At 39.9% G+C, this 18,496-nt stretch overlaps 1 protein-coding gene across 2 annotated transcripts in view; it reads right to left on the bottom strand.

Moving 5' to 3' along the window:
- Window positions 1-18,496, bottom strand: part of pcxb (pyruvate carboxylase b) — a 307,943-nt gene that overhangs the window by 4,357 nt on the left and 285,090 nt on the right. For both annotated transcript variants that reach the window (XM_086165402.1, XM_086165403.1), the window contains 4 exons: window positions 17,529-17,708; window positions 12,476-12,650; window positions 11,235-11,308; window positions 161-301 (listed from right to left, as the gene is read on the bottom strand). In XM_086165402.1, coding sequence (XP_086021528.1) covers window positions 161-301; window positions 11,235-11,308; window positions 12,476-12,650; window positions 17,529-17,708 — 570 coding nt within the window. The remainder of the gene's footprint in view (window positions 1-160; window positions 302-11,234; window positions 11,309-12,475; window positions 12,651-17,528; window positions 17,709-18,496) is intronic.

The following is an 18,496-nucleotide window of genomic DNA, read 5'->3' as shown; positions in this document are numbered from 1 at the left end:
TTACCCGCAGAGAACTGTGAATTTTTCAAAGTATCCTGTCTGTCAGCCATCGTAAATCCGTCCGTCAGGCATGTTTACCTCTCCGTCAACAGCCTCTTCTCCTCCCTCTCCTTCCAACAACCCACCATTACTCCAGCTACCATCCGTCCCTTCTATGTACCTTCATGGCGACCGTGTCTTTGACCAGCACAGATCTCAGCTGTCCGTTCAGCTCAAAGAAGACTTCTCTCTGTCCAGCCTTGTTCAGGTCACCCAGCGCCAGGGCCTTGATGTGGAGGATTTTCCCTCTCTCCAGCTCCACCTGTGAACACACGGAGCGGACAGGATGTAGAGCAGGGGAAGGGAGGGAGCAAGAGATGGAAAAGAGATCGAAATTGAAATTAATGCCCATCTCACAAACACTGTTGAAAGCAATAAAACGCAGAGCGCAGAGCCCTGGTGAAACTGCGGCATAAATGGAGTGAAACCGGCACAATGTTTCATCTTCTTTCTTATTCATTTTCACCCCTCACAGTGGGTTTGCCAGTTTCTCAGCGTGCACTTGTTATTGAGAGGGCAGGAAATATGGAGAGACTGACAATTTGTGACAGGGGACTCATTTAAGTCAATGTATCTGCTTAATAAATTAAATAATGTCGTTTCATCTATGCGTAAATTGTATATCTTGCACTGATGAGCGCCTCCCTTTGAGTTTATTTTCAGGACTCCTGCTTGATTTAACCCCGAGCCCTCTTACAACATCTCATCAATTCATTCTTTCATCCTTTCTTTCATTCATTCTTGAAGTGGGCTTTTCCTCATTCCACATTTGCAGAGACATACTGTTCGCATGCACCTCCATTTGTGCGGCAGCTGCACCAACTGCTGTTGTTAATTTGCAATTTTACATCAATAAAATGGCGTCAGGCTGATCATCTGTCAAAATATGATGTGCAAATTCATTAAAGCAAATTAGCTCCATTCTTGTCATTTCAATTAGAAAAAAAATTGTAATAATGCCGGTCGTGTTCTTTGCCGAATATTTCATTTGATACTTTACGTTCACCAATCTATTACAAATATGAGACACATCCGATGCATGCCAAAGGGGCGTGTTTTATAGAAGAGATAAAAATGAATTTCAATTTGCATCTTAACTTTGAAAACAAACGCTCGTCTTTATTTCGGTGTCCCAATTGTGGAAAACCAAGGATGGAGACTGAGGAAAAACATCCCGAATATTGTTTTATGCCTCGTTTCATGGGTGGTTTCCTAGTCTTTATGTAGCGCTTATTCCTCTTTGAAGCTTTTTCCAATTTATTGCAACTAAATCATTAAATTTTCCCTGCTGTGTGGACAGCACTGGCAGCGGCGCTGGGGTTCACTTGCACCTGACCTGCGTATGTAATTGAACTGACATTATACCTGTTTGCTTCACAGCCACCGGGCACAAGTCGGCTCAGAAAAGAATTTACCCCAAGGTGGTTTGACTAAAGGACCATCACATTGCGGGCCATAGTGTCAGAATTCGGGGGAACGGTGGACAAGATGTTGTCGGGAACACAGAGGGGGTCACCTGCTGTTGTAACATTACATTAAGTAAGTAATTAAGACGAACCATCTGGAAACTCCTTAAGGTACAGCTGAAAAAGGGGAATTCTTGACAGTTTTATCATTTTCATTCACACCTAATGAGAAACTGTTCGATGTTCTGATAAAATATAGCAAAATAATAACTTAAAGTGATGACATTAAAGTGTGTAAAGTTTACAAAAAGTTTCGGCCTCACTCTTATCACCCCGTGTTTATCACAGTATAATGTGAAGAGCCAGTTGATGCAGTGCTCGAAAGGGCAGGCTCAAGACCGAAGGGGAACGTAATGTTTCAATGACTTTACCTCATAAAAAACATTTTTTTTTTGTGGACACTTTATTGAGAAGAAAAAAAAAAATCAACACAGCTGATATCCAATTCATATTTTCTTCAAATCTGACATAGTAGTTTGTTCCCAAACAGCTAAATAGCACATTCTTAACTGTGGCTGTGAAACCGCCAAACCAAGGTCAGCTGTGTGTTTTCACTGGCACTTCCTACTGGCATGAAATGGCCCATGTAGGTTTCAGGGGCCAAATACAAAGCTGGGGTTTGTCCAAAAATATATATATTTTTGGTAATAATATAATACAAAAACCTGCCCATTGGGGCAACACGTCCCCTTTAAAATCAAAGTCCAGCCCTGATAAAGGGGGTCATCTGTCTTGTAAAAGAAAAACGTTAGCAGTGGGAAGCCTGGATAAGGGCAGCGGGGTCTGTCGCTGTTCAGACCAGTATCAGCCCCGGTAAAACGATAGATTCATCATACTTTTAGCTGACGGAGGAGAAACATCCAAACACAGTAACGACTTGCAATCCCTGTTTACTGTCCTGCTGTGGTCGGTGCTTCACAGTTTCATTCGCCGCCTCGGTCGCGTGAAAAAAAAAAATGGAATGAATGTCTGGGTTGTATCTTTATCTGTTACCGCACAGGCTTTTTGCAAGACATATCAGATTTAACACCAGACAAAAGTACAATCTGACATAAAAAAGGGGTGGGGGGGTTACAGAGGGGGACAGGAGATGGGGCGTTGGTCTGGAGGATGTGTAAAACAGCTGAAGCCTTAAGTGATCCTGCAAATTCCTGGTGTTGTTAGCAAAAGACATCAGTCTCTGTGTTTAACCCTCAGACAGTCTTACCTCCGCATATCAATTCCGGTTACCGCCATATTCTGTCTTGCAACTCCTTCCCTCGACACCAGCCACTGTACTTCTTCATTTATCTCATGCTTCCCCTCGAATCTCGAGTCTCACCTGTTGGGAACTCTTCTATTTTTTTCTTTCGGTCTTTCCATTCGCTTGGCCTTCAATCTTTTGCTGTGTCAGTCCTCCCGCCTGTCAGCGTTTTCCTCTTGGTATTGTTATTTTGATACCCATTTCTGTGACCACTGCAGTCTTTCCCTCATCAGCCTCTGCTCTCTTTTAATCTGCAGTCCAACTTGCATGTCTCTCCTCTGCAGCGTCCATCCACCCTCTTCCTCTGTCTAACCTTCTGGTTTGCCGGTAAAATGACGAGGGTCCATTGAAATTCTACTCTGAAGCTGAGACAAAGACGCATACCGCAGCAGGTCGGTGCTGCTCTCGCTTTCATGTTGCCTTGGTATTCCCAGCTCAAACGCATCGCTCGTCTCGTGCCGCAGCTGATAACGAAACATCTTTTTGCACGGTTTTGCTTTTCTTCCTGTTAACAATTCTATCCTCCTATTCGTATCTCAGAATGCAAAATAAAACATTCACCTTGGAAGAGTTGCGCAAGATCCAGTATTTTTTTGATTTTGTATGCATGCCAGTATTTAAATGCGGCAACAAGACAACTCCGTTTCAACGTGTCAATGTATAAAACATCAGACATGCATTAGGACTTTTACCGCTATAAATTAATGACGAGCTCGTAGCATCGCGTCTGACTCCGACCTGCCGAACACGATTCTTCCTGTTCTCTTCAGCTCACTGCAAAAAACGCCGCTTGCATTTTTGCAAGTGATTCCAAATAAATAGCATCTCATATGAGACCTTTATGTAATTCATGCAAAATGCCTTGGTAATAAATGTACTCAACAGCAGTTATGGTGCAATACTATCGAAAAAAAAAATGGGTGACTGCCAACATTGAGACAGGAGCTGTGACCCAGTTCCATATTAATTTTAGTGACTAAAAATATACTGGTTTTGTTATTGTTCAAAAGTGATGTTTTGTAGCTTCGACAGTGAAGTATTACTGTAAAAACTAAAAGGAAGCTGCTGGTTATTCTGAAACCTTCTCAAAGTTTACATTTATCCAGTTCTATGACAAGATACAGGTACTTCAACTACACTGAATGTCTGGCACAAAGGTGCACTTGAATGCATTTCCATTTTAGCATGTGGCCATTTACTACTCAGAACCACAGAATATCGTAGATTAGCCGCTTTCCTTTCACGGAGTCCATCAACACAAAACTGCAATCTTAATGCTTTTTCACCACTAAGTCCCTGTTTCATGTCCATCTTGGGACCTTTGGGCCCTCGGGCCCCCTTCCTCAGATCTCTGGCCATCTCCTTGCCGTCAGCTGCACACTAAGGTTTGCACTTGACCACATAGTTAGTGAGCTCCATGGGTTTGGAGCAGAGCCACAGGACAAGGAAGTCTCTGGAATCTTCTATGGTATTTTTTTAAGATGCATTAAAAGCAAGGCATTTACTGCTTTAATATGTGCTCAATGAACGGAAAATAATAATGCAAATTCAATTTTTTGGAAACTTGCTCTGGTATTTCAACATTTTTTTTCCCCCAATTACCCATTTTCTAAGAGCATTTAATCTTTTTAGGACAACCAAACTTCAATTAGCAATTATTTTTATTTTCTAAACAATTTAAGAAAAGTCAAAAAGGAATGATTTTCACATTTTATTCATTCAAAGGTGTAAATGTATATTCATAAAAACCTGGTTACAAACATCATGATACCCCCCGCCTTATTACCTAGTGTTTATTGAAATATTCAAAACATCTGTTAAATCTGTTAGTGATCAATTAATCAGCAGTTAAGACAGATAGTGTCTGCTGCTTTTCCAAGCTATGAGGGTGCATTCATGGGAAATGCCATAACTGGTCATTGTGTTGTGTCTTGTACTGGGCTTGATGAAGCCATGATTAAGAGGGGTCTCTGCTTCATTAATATACATTGTATGTTCCTTATCACGATGATTTATCTACCAACACGTAGCCTCCGCTGCTCTCACGGTGCTGTTCTAACTCACTTGGTTAGTGGAAGGGGGTCCCGAGCAGCTAACGGCACTTTCTGACCAATTCAGCCGTTGATCCGTTCACTGCTGTGAAGTTCCCATGAAAACATGTATGACTTAATGACTTCTGCCTCCCATAACAGTAATGAGATGACTGTGCTAAACTGCATGTCTCGCTGTCCCTTCATATTAGAGAAGACAGTGTGGATGTTGACGTCTTTGTTTGTGAGGATCTATGTTTATATTTCTGTCAAACATGATTACTGCCAGAGTGAGTCACCGTCCTGTCCGTGCTCTATGCATGTGTGGGTGAATGACACTAGCGGATGGACTTCTCAACTTGTGGACAAACACATTTGTTCATGTGAATTCACACTACGTGTCCAGCTTACAATATGGTCCTTTGAACGTGAATGTTCTTGTTTTTTGCTGGGTTCCCAGTTCAACTTTGCCTGGTCTTCCCTTGTATTTGCTTTGAAATACTCTAATCAATTGACTAAAAATGACCAATAAGATACCCATGTGTTTGGATTAGGTTGAAAATCTCTTTCTTACTCTTTTTAATACACCAACACGAGTTAGGACAATGTCCTAAGCGGCTGTTGACCTACATTCGGAACTCAAATTTTGAGATTATTTTTCCAATGTGGGTAAAGTTGAGCTATGTCTTTTTCAATCGCAGGTAAACAGTTCTTGAGATGCAGTACAACAATTTATCACCCCTTGAGGAAGTCATCATGGTGAAAATAGATGCCGCCTATGACAGGCTGCCTTTTTTTTTTTTTTTCCCCTTTCTCTGACATGTTTTCATTCCCTCTCTCCCCAACTCGACTAATCGGACCCGATCCAGTGGGAGTAACCATCGTCATGACAACACCGGCAAGTTTGTTTCCTGTGGAGGTGACTGATGTCTAACACAAACGCAACTGTCTGAAAGGTCTAAAAATGACAAAATCTGTGACAGTCTGGAGATCAGATAAATGGGAGTCAGAGAAGGTGAGCACCGGGGAGAGGAAAGAGAAAAGCTGCTATGGCCTGAAAAAAACCCCTTGAAGGACAGCTTTACCGATAGGAACAGGTGAGGATTTTGGGGGCGGTAATGATGTGCTGATTGAACGATTTTTTTTTTCCAGGCATCTTTTTACTATTTATTTGATGATTTTATGATTCCTATTTTTCAAGTATAACTTTAGAGATTAAGTGCGTATATATTTCCAATTTGAAAGCGAAAATCAATTTTGACAAAGGTGACATCAATTAATCAAGATGTTTCTTTACCCAGCTATCTATCGATCAATTGAATACACACACACATGTACGCACACACGCACTAAACACAATTTTGTAAATGATTATAATTGGACAATATGCTGAATAGCCCTTTGAAAAAAACTATACTTTTACACTAAGCCTTAATTCCATTTGAGGGACTTACTTTCTCATGCAAGACTGCAGTTACACTGCGGGTTCACCGCCTCATATTCATCATAACCCTGTGGCGTCTTGGCGGACAAAGATTAATCAGGTGTTGTACGTCCTTCGGTGACTGACAAACCAGACCGCAGGGGGCTCAGCTGTCGTGAGGGTCAGTGGTCTATCTGCGCAATCGATGCAGATTCCTGATGCTTTGATAACACAGCAAATGTTACTACTGCTGCTTTCAATGTCCCTTGAAATGTAAAAATCAATTAACACCAGCCTGGAACCATTTTGTTGCAGTGAAATGAAGCAGTAATTAAACATGGTTGCCTCTGGCTGCTCTGATTTATTGTTTAAATCTGTGTGTGTTATTCATGATTAGAGAATGCAGGGAAGATTTCCGATGAATGATGTACGTCGGTACTAATACTGATTGACACAAATAGAAATGCAGACCAGCGTTCTTGAGGAAATCATTTTTCCTCCATTTAATCTTTAGAATTCGAGTTTCTTCAATTTATGAAAATGTTAAGGGAAAATCAACTATATTTCATTTAATAATAATAATACGGCAATAATAATAATAGAGCAATTGCTCAGCTGTCCTTGTAGCAGAAAAAAAGACCCGGTCCTTCATAAATACACACTTTCACAGAGCATCGCTGTTCAGTTGCATCCTGGAAAAATGAGGATCTCATTCTTTTGTTTGAGAGGTCGATCATTTCCTTCACAATACTTCCCTGAATACCAATATGTGTAACGTGAATGACAGGTCCAGACTCCTTTGAAAACATATTGGATAATTCGCTCAAAAAGTATAGACGTCCCTGAAAAAAAACAGTTCATCAAATTATGTGTTTGCTCATATGCCTAAAATATTCCTCTAAATCATAGCCCACCTGGAAACATGGCCCGCGGATCAGGGTCATAATCCGCCCGACACACATATTCGCCTCGAGGTTTGCATAGCAAGAATGTTGATACAGATGGATGAAGCTGCTGATTGATCAAGAGCCAACCAAACATCCCAGAATCCAAAATGAGGAGCCTGGGATGTCCAGACTATGTTGACTTAATTTGTGGGTAAATTAAGGACTTGTCAATGTCGCTTTTAGCCTCTGATACCTGATCATGATCAGTTTGAAACTTGGGGTGGAGTGAACAACATGTTTTTGAAGTACAATAGAAATGGGGCCCCCCATTAAGACGCAATGCAAAAATACATTTGAGCCTCCCGGTCTTCCACATTCCACAGGGTAAGGGACACTTTCTGGCAAACTCCTGAGGTACAATACCTGAGGTGAATTGGTCCCAGGGATTCTATCCTAAAAATACATGTATCCATCCCAATGTGATGTGTGTATGGGGAAAAAGAAAGCTTTTTCGTCCCAATTACCAAACCTTGTTTGTAATTCTGCCGGCCCATTATGAAATTTGCATCAGCACTCTGCTCTTTCTGTGCCCAGGTTTCCTAATGCACCCATGCTATGTGCAGCATCGACAGCCAAGTGCATCCAGCCAATACTCTTTGATTCCACGACTAGCCATGCAAAGGTTTACATTAATAAAATATTCACTTTGAAGGAGCAGTCCTGGTTTTAAGACACTAAGTGTTCAAGTAAGTGTTCTTCAATAAATCACTTTGCAGAAGGGAGCTTCCACATCAAGGATTTACCTGCTGCCTCGGATTGTGGAGCTGATCCTGCAGAAACTGCCCTCAAATTTATAATTTACAAATAACGTAAAGCCAAATGCCTATCATGAGCAGTGAAAGGTCCGGCAAGCCAAAAATGCTACGAGAGGGTCCTAAAGACTCCGAACCACTGGGTGGTTTAGTTTTTTTGAGTCCGAACTGAAATGATGGCAAACAAAATACAAAATAAACAAAGACCTGCATTAGAGATCAGGGTAGAGCGGCTTCTTTTAACTTTTTTAAAATTTGAATTCTCATTTTTTTTTCCAATTCATTCTGCTTGACAAATTATAACCAACAATGTGAGTGTGTGTGTGTGTGTGTGTGTGTGTGTGTGTGTGCGTGTGTGTGTGTGTGTGAGAGGCTGCACGTCCAAGTCATCTTCATGCCATGATTAATATGATCTTTACGACATGTGTCATGTGCTTTGCAATACATGCAATACATCATCTGCCATTATTAATTTATTCCTGATTTTTTGTCATTTGCCACATATACAGTTGCCACTATAATTTTAAAGGAAGCATTTCTGTTGGAAAGATATATATCATAGACAGAGACATCGTGAAATTACGAAGAGTCTGAAGTTTGGAGAAAAAAATAATAGATCTTGGAGACTGAGCTTTTCTTTGCTTCTATTGAAAAAAGTTCAACTTGCCGGGTGGAGTTTAATGTGTTTGTTGAAGATGAGTAGTAACTGAGTGGGTGGAGGCTGTTCGAGAAGCGATCCCAGAGGAAAACAATCTGTAATTACTTTGGCATGTGGAGAAAAGGTGAGACGGGAATGAACTGGGACACAATTTCATCCCCAGTTCACACCAGACCACGGTTGTTATCGACTGGCCCACATGCAGCTGTCAACTGGGACGGTCAGATTTGACTGCATACACACTCACATGCACATATGCACACACCTAGAAAAGGATTTTAGGGATACTTATCAAAAATCCACTCTCATCCTGTGATAAAAGGACAGGTATAACTTCCCTGCAAAATTATTCTTAGAAGCATAAAAGCACTCTGGAGTCCGGGTGAATAAGAAAAAAAAAAATCAAATCACTGCTTGGGTCTCATCTGACATGCCTTCTATTCTGACAGCTTCAGGCTGCTGCTGTTTGCTCACACCTCAGGTATTTATTCAGAGTGTAAAAGTAAAAAAATAAAATAAAAATAGTGAAGTCATTGTGAAATTACAGTCCTCAGTGCCCTCAGAAGTAGATTTACAGTCAATGTGAAGGGTTAACAGGAGCTGAGAGTGGATACCTGCAACTTAGTATCTGATTTATAGTAAAGCTTTGATTTCAGCAGGGGATATCACCATGGCAACACATAATGGATTTACTGTGCCGTAGCACCACTTCATATATATTGCCATGAAGCAACTGTAAACACTTTTCCCCCTATTATTTTGCAATATGGTGCATCGACTCTCGAACATATAGCTCCAAATATATCGTCCCTAACGGTGGAAATAATCAAACTGCTCATATTATTTAAATGTCATCAACGAGGAGGCAAGAATCTCCTCACATCGCGAGATCAAGTTTATTTTTTCATACGGATGTTTGATTTGTCCCTCTGATTGGCTTGTTTGATGATGTTTATGGGGGTCTGTCTGATTACTAGACTCACAAAAACCTTAACCAGCCCCAGAAACAGGGAAAACAAACTAGACCCTCAAATACTTATTCTGAAATGACAATTCAAAAATAACATTCCCAGTTTTCTGACATTAAGCTGGTCCTTCCCAGGTGATTCTTCAAGGAACATTGTCCTTATGTTTTCTGATTCTTGGCAAATATTTGAGTCATTTCTTATCACACACTTAGGTAGGTACGAACATTTAGATAGTTTCTGATTTTGATATGGTCTTTCTTTTTCAGGTGTGGTTGTAAATTTTTTTACAATCACCAAGTTTCTACTGGCGAGGATTTTTAAAATGTCAATTTAATTTACTGGTGACAAAAAAAAATGATTGTCAGAAATGTCAGATTTTAGTGAAGACGTGAGAATATTTGATATATATAAGGATACTGCGAGGCCCTACTAATTTCCATCACATTATTGCACCCACCCCATCTCCTTTAGTCTTGCTATCTTTTGTCACAATACCTTGTGCTACTGTACTGTAACACATTTTCTCAAAAAAAAAAAAAAAAAAAGAAACAAAAAAACAACAGTCTCCATGACTACAATAATCAATTTTTTTTTGAAAAAAATTAGAAAGGCGGCAGAGTGGGTGCAACTATTTAGGAAACAGTTCAAAAGTTTGCTATATCTCAACCATGAGACAATTTGTACGTGACAGCTTTTCTAATATCCCTTTCAGCTGCAAATAAAAATGTGTCTTTGCAGATCAAAGAAACATTTCTGTCTGATATCTGTTGCAAAGGTCATGCTCAGTTCAGCAATTTCTTTTGGAATTCAAGCCTGAGTTGAACAATCCCTTTAGTTGGGAGTTGTGCTCATTAAAAACACTGCTGCCGCCGCTCTCCTGGAACATTTCACATTTGTTCCGCACATTCAGGATGTAAGCTGCTGATGACAGACATTTTCAATCTGTGTTGTGAAATATTTCAAAGATAACTATGCTCACTGGCACCGCTAATTTGGTCAAAAGTTTAATTCAATCACAGCTACATGTTCTACGACCTCCTTTATCAAAAAAACAAACACCTCAAGCTTTTGAAATGAGCCGAAAGTTAAATATCTGTCTGAGATGTGGGTCTTTTACACCACGCTATCAAACGCCACAAAAGGCATCAGTCACTTTTAAACCGGGAAGGCCAGCGTGATGGCCGAAGGGAGCAGAAATGCTATTTGTTGCTCCCTTGATAAAGTTAAAGTTAATATCTTTATCCAGCCCACGCGGTTATCAGCACTTCACTATGACTCTGCTGCAACTATATCAAAGTCCAACCACCTACAGTGTAAATAAAAAAGACGCATTTTCTGCTCATAAATCCTGCATTAATCAGAAGGGGAAAATGTGTCGTTGAGTTAATTATCATTCATAGAAAAGCCATCACGCTGTTAAGTTTTCCTCATTATTCAAGTGTAGCTCAAATTTCAGATTCCGATTTAATCAGACTTCAGCTGTGATTCCAAACCAGATCATTTTTCACAGAGTTAAGGGTATTCAGCATGCTATATTGCATAACTAATAATCTGCTAATTCCCCGACAGAGGTCTGAAATGTCAATATAGTCAGTGCCGGTCTTACCTCAGCATTACATAGGACTGATACATGTAATTATATCCTGTTACTATGGCACCGTTAGCTTAAAGGTGTAAAATGAATGGGTTGTCACTTTGCAAGGCTCACCTCAAACTCCTCAGCAATCTTTGGTCCGTCTAGAAACAGCCTGGTACTGAGACAGTCCACTGGGCCAAAGTTAGCTGAAATCAGATGTAACAATTCTTGATTTGTGCAATAACAGGATAAATTACAACGGTTCAACAGATAAGATTAGAGCAGTAATGGGAAAGAGCATCAGTAAAAAGCAAAATCAATAATCATTACCTAAAAAGCAATATATATAGGATGCTTATAGATTATGTACAGCTTTAAATGGAAGGCTGTCACAGTAAAAAGATTACATACCCGAGTGAGCAACTGGTTATTGCTCATTTGAAGTGAAAAATACTGCATCAGAAACATTGATGTGCACTGTCAGCGTGGGGGCGGGCAGACAGTGACAGACAGTGTTTATTATTGTTATTCTAATCCCTGACGATGACAACACAAAATGTCTCCGTATTCTATTAATGGATATGTTTTTTTTTGACTACTCTATCCTTCCGTTTCATTTTCACACACACAGGATAGGAGCGATTCCACACTAAAACATGGTAAAAAAGGTCTGGTGTTAAATCAAAGGGAGCCGAATCAAGGAGACGACGATTCATGTCCATTGTGTCAAAGGTGCTTGGATTAAACTCATTGGTCTGAGGTGAAACACAAAAACAACAACAAAAACATTAAAATACAACAAAAAACAAACACTTTTCTCTGCCATTTAAAGCAGGAAATAAACCGCTTGTCATTCCGAGTGACACTACAGCTGCCTGAACAGCCTCCAGTTTGTTTTGATTCTCCTGGAAGGCAAACTATTAAATATCTCACGTTCTCCCATGGCTGAAAACCACAGTTAATGGTGATGCTGATTTCTCACTCCTTTCTTGTTGCGCTTCCTTGTTCATGCATGATGTCAGTTCCTCAGTGTGATGTGAGATGATTACTGTCATCTGTGTTGTTCTCCCATCAAAGTCTGAGTGCGGTCTCACCTGAATCTCAAGCGTGGGAATGGGTTCCGACATGCCAGATACCACCCTTAAAAACATTATTATCTAAGCGGTGAACCTAAGGAGTGTTCCTGGCAAAAAGTTGCCTGATACCAATTTCAAGCCTCACTGATGATGCAAATGAAAATGAGAATGTAAGACGGAGACCGAAAGCTCCGGAACCCCGATTTCGTTTGTAACAAAGTCGATTAGAATCCATTTTAATAATCTAAAATAAAAAGAGGCGCATCGACCACCACGCACGGATGTTGGATAACGTACCGGTGAATTCTTTGTATTCCTGGAACACCTTGGGGTACATGGCTGCTGACATCACATCTTCGGGGGTGATCTCATCACCATGAGAGGCTCGCAGGCCCTCCTCCAGGGCCTTGAAGTCCATTGGCGGCAGAGAAGCACCGGGACGGCCCTCAATACGGGGAAGAGACTTTAGCACCTGGGGGTGGGATGAAGAAGATTCAAAGGGTAAGGTAGAGGAAGGGAGAAAAGCGTAGGTCCTTTTTGAATGCTTTTGCAGTCCTGATATCCCTGGGAACCTGACACGTGTGGGATGTGTAAAGTGCTGGTAAAATCTTCACAGTGTTCTTCACAGCAATATGTCTGGATAAAAGCTCTAAAGTGACAGAGAGAGTCCAGGTGAGAGGAGTTGCCAGAAAGATATATGGTGTTGTTTTGAAGGATGGAGGTGGAGAAATATCTGTGAATCAGGAGTGAAGCTATTATTCAAAGTTGGTTTCATATTTGCATTAAAGTTTAACTGTCTTTAGCCCATAGCTCATCACAGAGAGCCAGACTACATTAAAACAGACAAGAAGAGAGAAAACGGGGTTAATTGTGGGCATTGGGGGCTGCTATTACTAATGATATGTAATTGTATCTGCCCACACAACTGGCGCTATTAGACATAACGGATCTGAGTATGATGTCTGTCGGGATGCAGGCGTCTTGCTTTAAGGCTGCTGTAATAAGGAGCAAACTGTGTTTTGTTGTGTTTGTTTTTGTTTTGATGGCACGAAGCCGGCAAAGACTCAGGGGAGAGAAGGGGAAGTTGCAGGAATTTCCATACAATTAGCCTATTTAGTCTGTCAGTGCATTTGCTAATGTTTTCTGGAAACTGATAAACAGATGAGGCTAGTGGAAGAATTTGCGTTACCTATGTGGGGAAAGCGCGAGACACTCTGAAGCCTATTTCACAATGCTTATATGCATGTATATGTTTTTATCTTCTTAGATATTAAAATCAAATTTCAAATATATCCTAAATTTCGGCATATAAGCTGTTACTTTTTCACACGCTTTGAGAACTGCGGCTTTTCCAACCATTCAGGAATTACAGGTACACAAATGAAACTGTTTCGGCAAACCGGCTCATATTTACGACAATTCTTCAGATCGACTATTTTGCACACAGCCCCATCATGAAAAAGATGCAGAGAAATGCATTTGATGCGGCTTTTAAGTTGAAAGCATCGGTCGGGCAGTAGAAGAAGGAAATAGAGCTGCTGCACGTAAATTTGGCATCTGTTCTGAAAAAACGCATTTGCGCTACAAACTGGAAGTTGTAGATGTTACGGTCAAAAACCTCTTTCCCATAACATCTTGCTGCATTAATAGCTTATGTTTCAATGGAAAAACCTGTGCGGCTATTTTATGTACAATTTATTTTTCCTTACAAAAATTAGTAGGTGCGACCAATATATAGGTGTGCTCTGTAGTCTGGAATTTACAGTATCTGGTTGTGGTTTACTCAGGAGTAATTTCCCTCCATCTTGGCTGTGAAAAACCAGAATTGAAGTCAATCAGTGATCCAAACTTTTTAAAATTCATCACTGAACTAATGACCTGATTTTTTCCATGTTGACGTTATTTTTATTCTGATACCTTCGCTCCCTCTTATTTACAAATTTATTCCCCTCCAGTGAATTTCTTGCAAATTCAAAACAAATCAAATTTCTTGAAAAATGTTTTTGATGATTTCTTTTTAAAGGGCGAATAGTTGCCCATTTACTACTATTTTTCAGTTATTTTCAACAACGCTGTGAATACATTTCATTTGCAAATTACAACAAATAACAATAAAATAAAACGTGTGTGTGTGTGTGTGTGGTGTGTGTTTGTGTTTGTGTGTGGTGTGTGTAAGAAAGACAGACACTTCAAAGACAGCAGGCTCATTGGCGTCACCGCTCATTAACGCTGCGTTCTAGGAGGTTGCTTTAACAAATGAAGACAAACCCTTCCTTCAAGGTTTATTTGCTCCTTCTTCGTATTTCACTTAAAATTACTCCACAACACATCCCCATGGTTTATTGTCGATGGCTTATGCTTCTCTTTCCTTTTCTAAGTGTGTGGCTCTGAGGGATGTGATATATTTTACAATATCACTCTGACTTGAATTGACTTTTTCCAAGGGGCTCCTTATATCTTCTGTTTATCCCTCCTCCGGCAACCATCCACCCACTGTCTCTCTTTTCTTCAGCGTTTTCTCTCCTGGTTTATCTCTCTTGTCCATCTGAGCTTCTAATAAACTGAGCCCCTCAAAAGCACAATCTGCAAGCATCTCAATCAGTGCCCTGCATCGCGCAAAAAAGAACCTCCTTAATGATATATGTATGCAGATCATATGTAAGACTGAGATGATGGCATGTGATATCATTTGGGAATGGCTGCTTGCCTCCTAATGCCTCCATAGCTTCATTAAAGAAATACTACTTTCATGCTTCGCATGCACAAAGTCTCCTTGGCAATTGCACAAAGGTTTTGTATACAACAATCACATTATGCGCTAATAGGCGAATAGAAATTCACACTAATAAGAGCTGAAAATATGGAACAAAACTCCAATAATAAAGAGTAAGGAACTCATCTAATGCAATAGTGCTCGATTGTTGTTAAATATTATTTACGACTAATATTCACAAGATAAATTGAAAAGACGATTTTTTTTCTTCCTTTTTCACAAACTTTACTTTATTCAAATAGTTTTGACAGCAATTACCGGGAATCGTAGTCAAAATGGGGGGGGGGGGGGGGATTTCCTGTTAGCGACAGTGTGAAGACTCAAAAACTCAGTTTGCTTGTGAACACCTTGAAACACATGAAAACAAAATGAAAAAAAAAAAAAGCAGTGAGAGCAGAGTCTTCCGTTAGTTGAGTGAGGTACGTGTGTGTGTCTTAAATGTCGAGGGGGATTGTCTCTCTTGCATAGAGTTGTGTGTATAGTTTCAATGTCTGCAGGGGGATTTGGAGGATTGACTTTTTTGGCTGAGGTGACAAATTGGCAGCAGTTCTACCTGCATGTTGAGGATTTACTTAGAACACTAGAAGGCATTGTTGTATATCCCTAATGGAAAGGGCTACCTAGCAGAGGCTCAGAAACAGTAAAGATTTTAAGGCGAAGCCATGTAAGAAAAAGGGTTCAGTGGACCGAAATGCTGATGTTTGCATAAACATGGGCTGAAATAGGATGCCGTGTTTAGTGAAACTGAAAGGCAGGAATAGGAAAATTGGGTGATATAGCTGAAAAAAAAAAGTTTAACTCAAGGGTTAGGCCCTATTATCAGGGGAAATAAATGTGTTCAGATATATATAGAGAGGCAGGTGACAGAAGGCTGGATTTTACTTGTCAAAATAGAAAAAAAACACTGACTTAGAGGGATGGAATGGCCTTATTCCACAAATATTTGTTCACATAATCTTCAACTGTATCACCAACATGGAATAGAGGACTGGGTGACAGGAGAGCAGACAGGTTGTCAGCTGCTGGTTTCTCAGGCAGATAAACAAAGCAGACAAAAAATACCATGGAGGAAATTTTAGACAAACAATAGAGATGGAGGACCAATGCTCAACTCACTCATGGATAGTATAAGTGATGTAACCCACATCAACCAGCAGGTCTATACTGTTCAACAAGTTGTTATGCCTACGAAATGGGATCATTTACATACCCATTACATGTCCTTGCTGAGCATCGCTCTCAATTATTCTTATCTATGATACACGGGAAGAAGAGAATAGATTGAAATTGAGGGGACTATGATAAATTTAGGATTTTTCTTTGTTTTTTCAATTGATTTTTGAGGTCAACTTGTACAACAATCTAAATAATAGACAGACATGACTATTTGCAAATTTTACATCTTGATAACTGTCTTTATAACCTTTCAATTTTTCAGCTTTTTTCCTCCAAATTCTCGGTGGATTGCTTGTTACTTTTAATAACTAAAAAATTTGCAAATTAATACGTAAATTAATGTTCAAGAACTTTCTCACTACCTTTCAGGTAATTTTAAAATCAAATTGCGAGTAATTCTGGGCTTATTAAGACAGAGTAATTGAAAACTAATTTTCAGCTGAATTCAGTAATTTTAAGGTCATTCAGGTTACATCAGGAATACGGCAAGCTCATTTTAATTGATTGAATATTTGAATAACCATATTCGACTCTCATATTCATATAATTACTTATCATATAATGAGACATGAGGGATTTTTAGGGAACTTTGATGAGAGTATTCTAGGACAACAACAGATGTTCACATTATCCATGATATTTTCAAGAGGAAGAATTTGTCAGAACTGCACCGCCATGAACATCCCCTGCGAGATGCGACCATTTCTGTGACTGGACACACAGGTGCACGTTTAAAATACTGAAATGGGGCTCATTTTGCATATTTCTGTTTGCAGGATTAAAAATGGAACACAAACTGAATTGTACATTTACGTATGTGAGTGAACAGGCACCTGTAAATAAATACAAAGTTTGCTTTGGTTTGGGAGAGTTTTTCTATATTGATTGATCTTATATACGCATTTTACCATACAACTTGTCCAGACTCCTTTTTATAATGCAAATTAGGGATTGTGATTATGTGTCACATACTATCTCAAGCATTCAGGTGTTTCAGCCTTTCAATGTTGGTATATTCATAGGTTACCTTAATTGCCCATTAGGAGACTCCAAATGGATAATACCTGGACATAACTGAAAAACATGTCCAGAGTTGACATTTATTATTGTAAAAAACTGCATATTAATTACAGCCACAGTTACAAAAAGTTTAAAATCTGAGATTAAAAACAGCTATCTTTACTTTTTGCATGTACTCCATTGGGTTCAAGAACAGCATCTGATGTAGTCTGGGTTTGCATTTCATAAGCCTTTTGAGGCACCTCGAGGGTGACCAGTCTCAGGTTAAGAGCTCTTTAAATAAAACTGGTCTTAAACTGACGATATTATGTGTAGCGGAAATATTCAAATTGTATGTGAGAAATCTGGTGTGTGAAATGCGTTAGTGTTTGTTTGCTGTACCTTTGATCGAAGTGGTTCTGGGAATCCTCCATGTGGAATTCCGATGTACCCTTGCAGGAACTCCACCACAGACAGAGGGAAGGACAGCTCATCTGCCCTATCCTCCACCTCGGCCCTGCTCAGGTTGTTCTGAACCATGAACTGGGCCAGATCCCCCACGATCTTTGAGGAAGGAGTAACCTGAAGGAGAAGAAAAAAATACCCCAAGGAGAACGATGAGCACCACAAAGGGATACCTGGACGGCAAATGGGAGTAAACATTAACTCTGCATTCTCTGTCTGGGTTTTGCTGAAGCTTTGAAGTGACAGCATGGATGTACTGTGACCCACATGACTGAAGTTCTTCACTCACTTTGATGTGACTAAGCTCTCCATCGTACAGCGCCTTGAATGCAGCATTATATGGATGTACACATTAGTATGCTCCGTGGCGTGTCTACAGTGTGTTAGAATAGAATGCAATGTGCCTATAATTGTCCCACAATGGGGAAATGTCAAATTTTCTTCACAAAATGAGTATAATAAAGATAATGTTGAGGTGCTCGAATGATTCATTTCGCCCCAGAAAAGAAGTTTTCAGCTTTCTGTTGAAGCTGTGAATGATGCTGTGTTATTTCCAATCAGTGTCCAGGTGAGAAGGCACGTCTACAATGATATGAATAAGAGAGCGGTGGAGACGGACTCTTTGTTTTAATGAAGATGCTGTCTGCTCAGATTAGGTGCTGAGTGACCCAGAGAAAGGAGAGAAATAGGAGAGAAGAATGAGAAATGAAAGAATGTTTACATCTTATACAGTGTCGTTAATCATCTGATTTGGCAGGGAAAGGAACACTGAAAACACAATGAACCTGGAAATGAAGAGCAATGAAAAATGAGTGAGCATTCATTAAAATCACATATGTATTCCTTCTTCAATTTTTTTTATAATGGCACACCATTATGGTAATGGCAGGCCCTATTTGCATAAT

Source organism: Fistularia commersonii, chromosome 19 (genome assembly GCF_037954325.1).
Source record: "Fistularia commersonii isolate RoL2024-O1a breed Wild chromosome 19, RoL_Fcom_v1.0, whole genome shotgun sequence".
Classification (NCBI taxonomy): Eukaryota; Metazoa; Chordata; class Actinopteri; order Syngnathiformes; family Fistulariidae; genus Fistularia; species Fistularia commersonii.
This window is presented reverse-complemented; position numbering and strand designations above follow the sequence as displayed.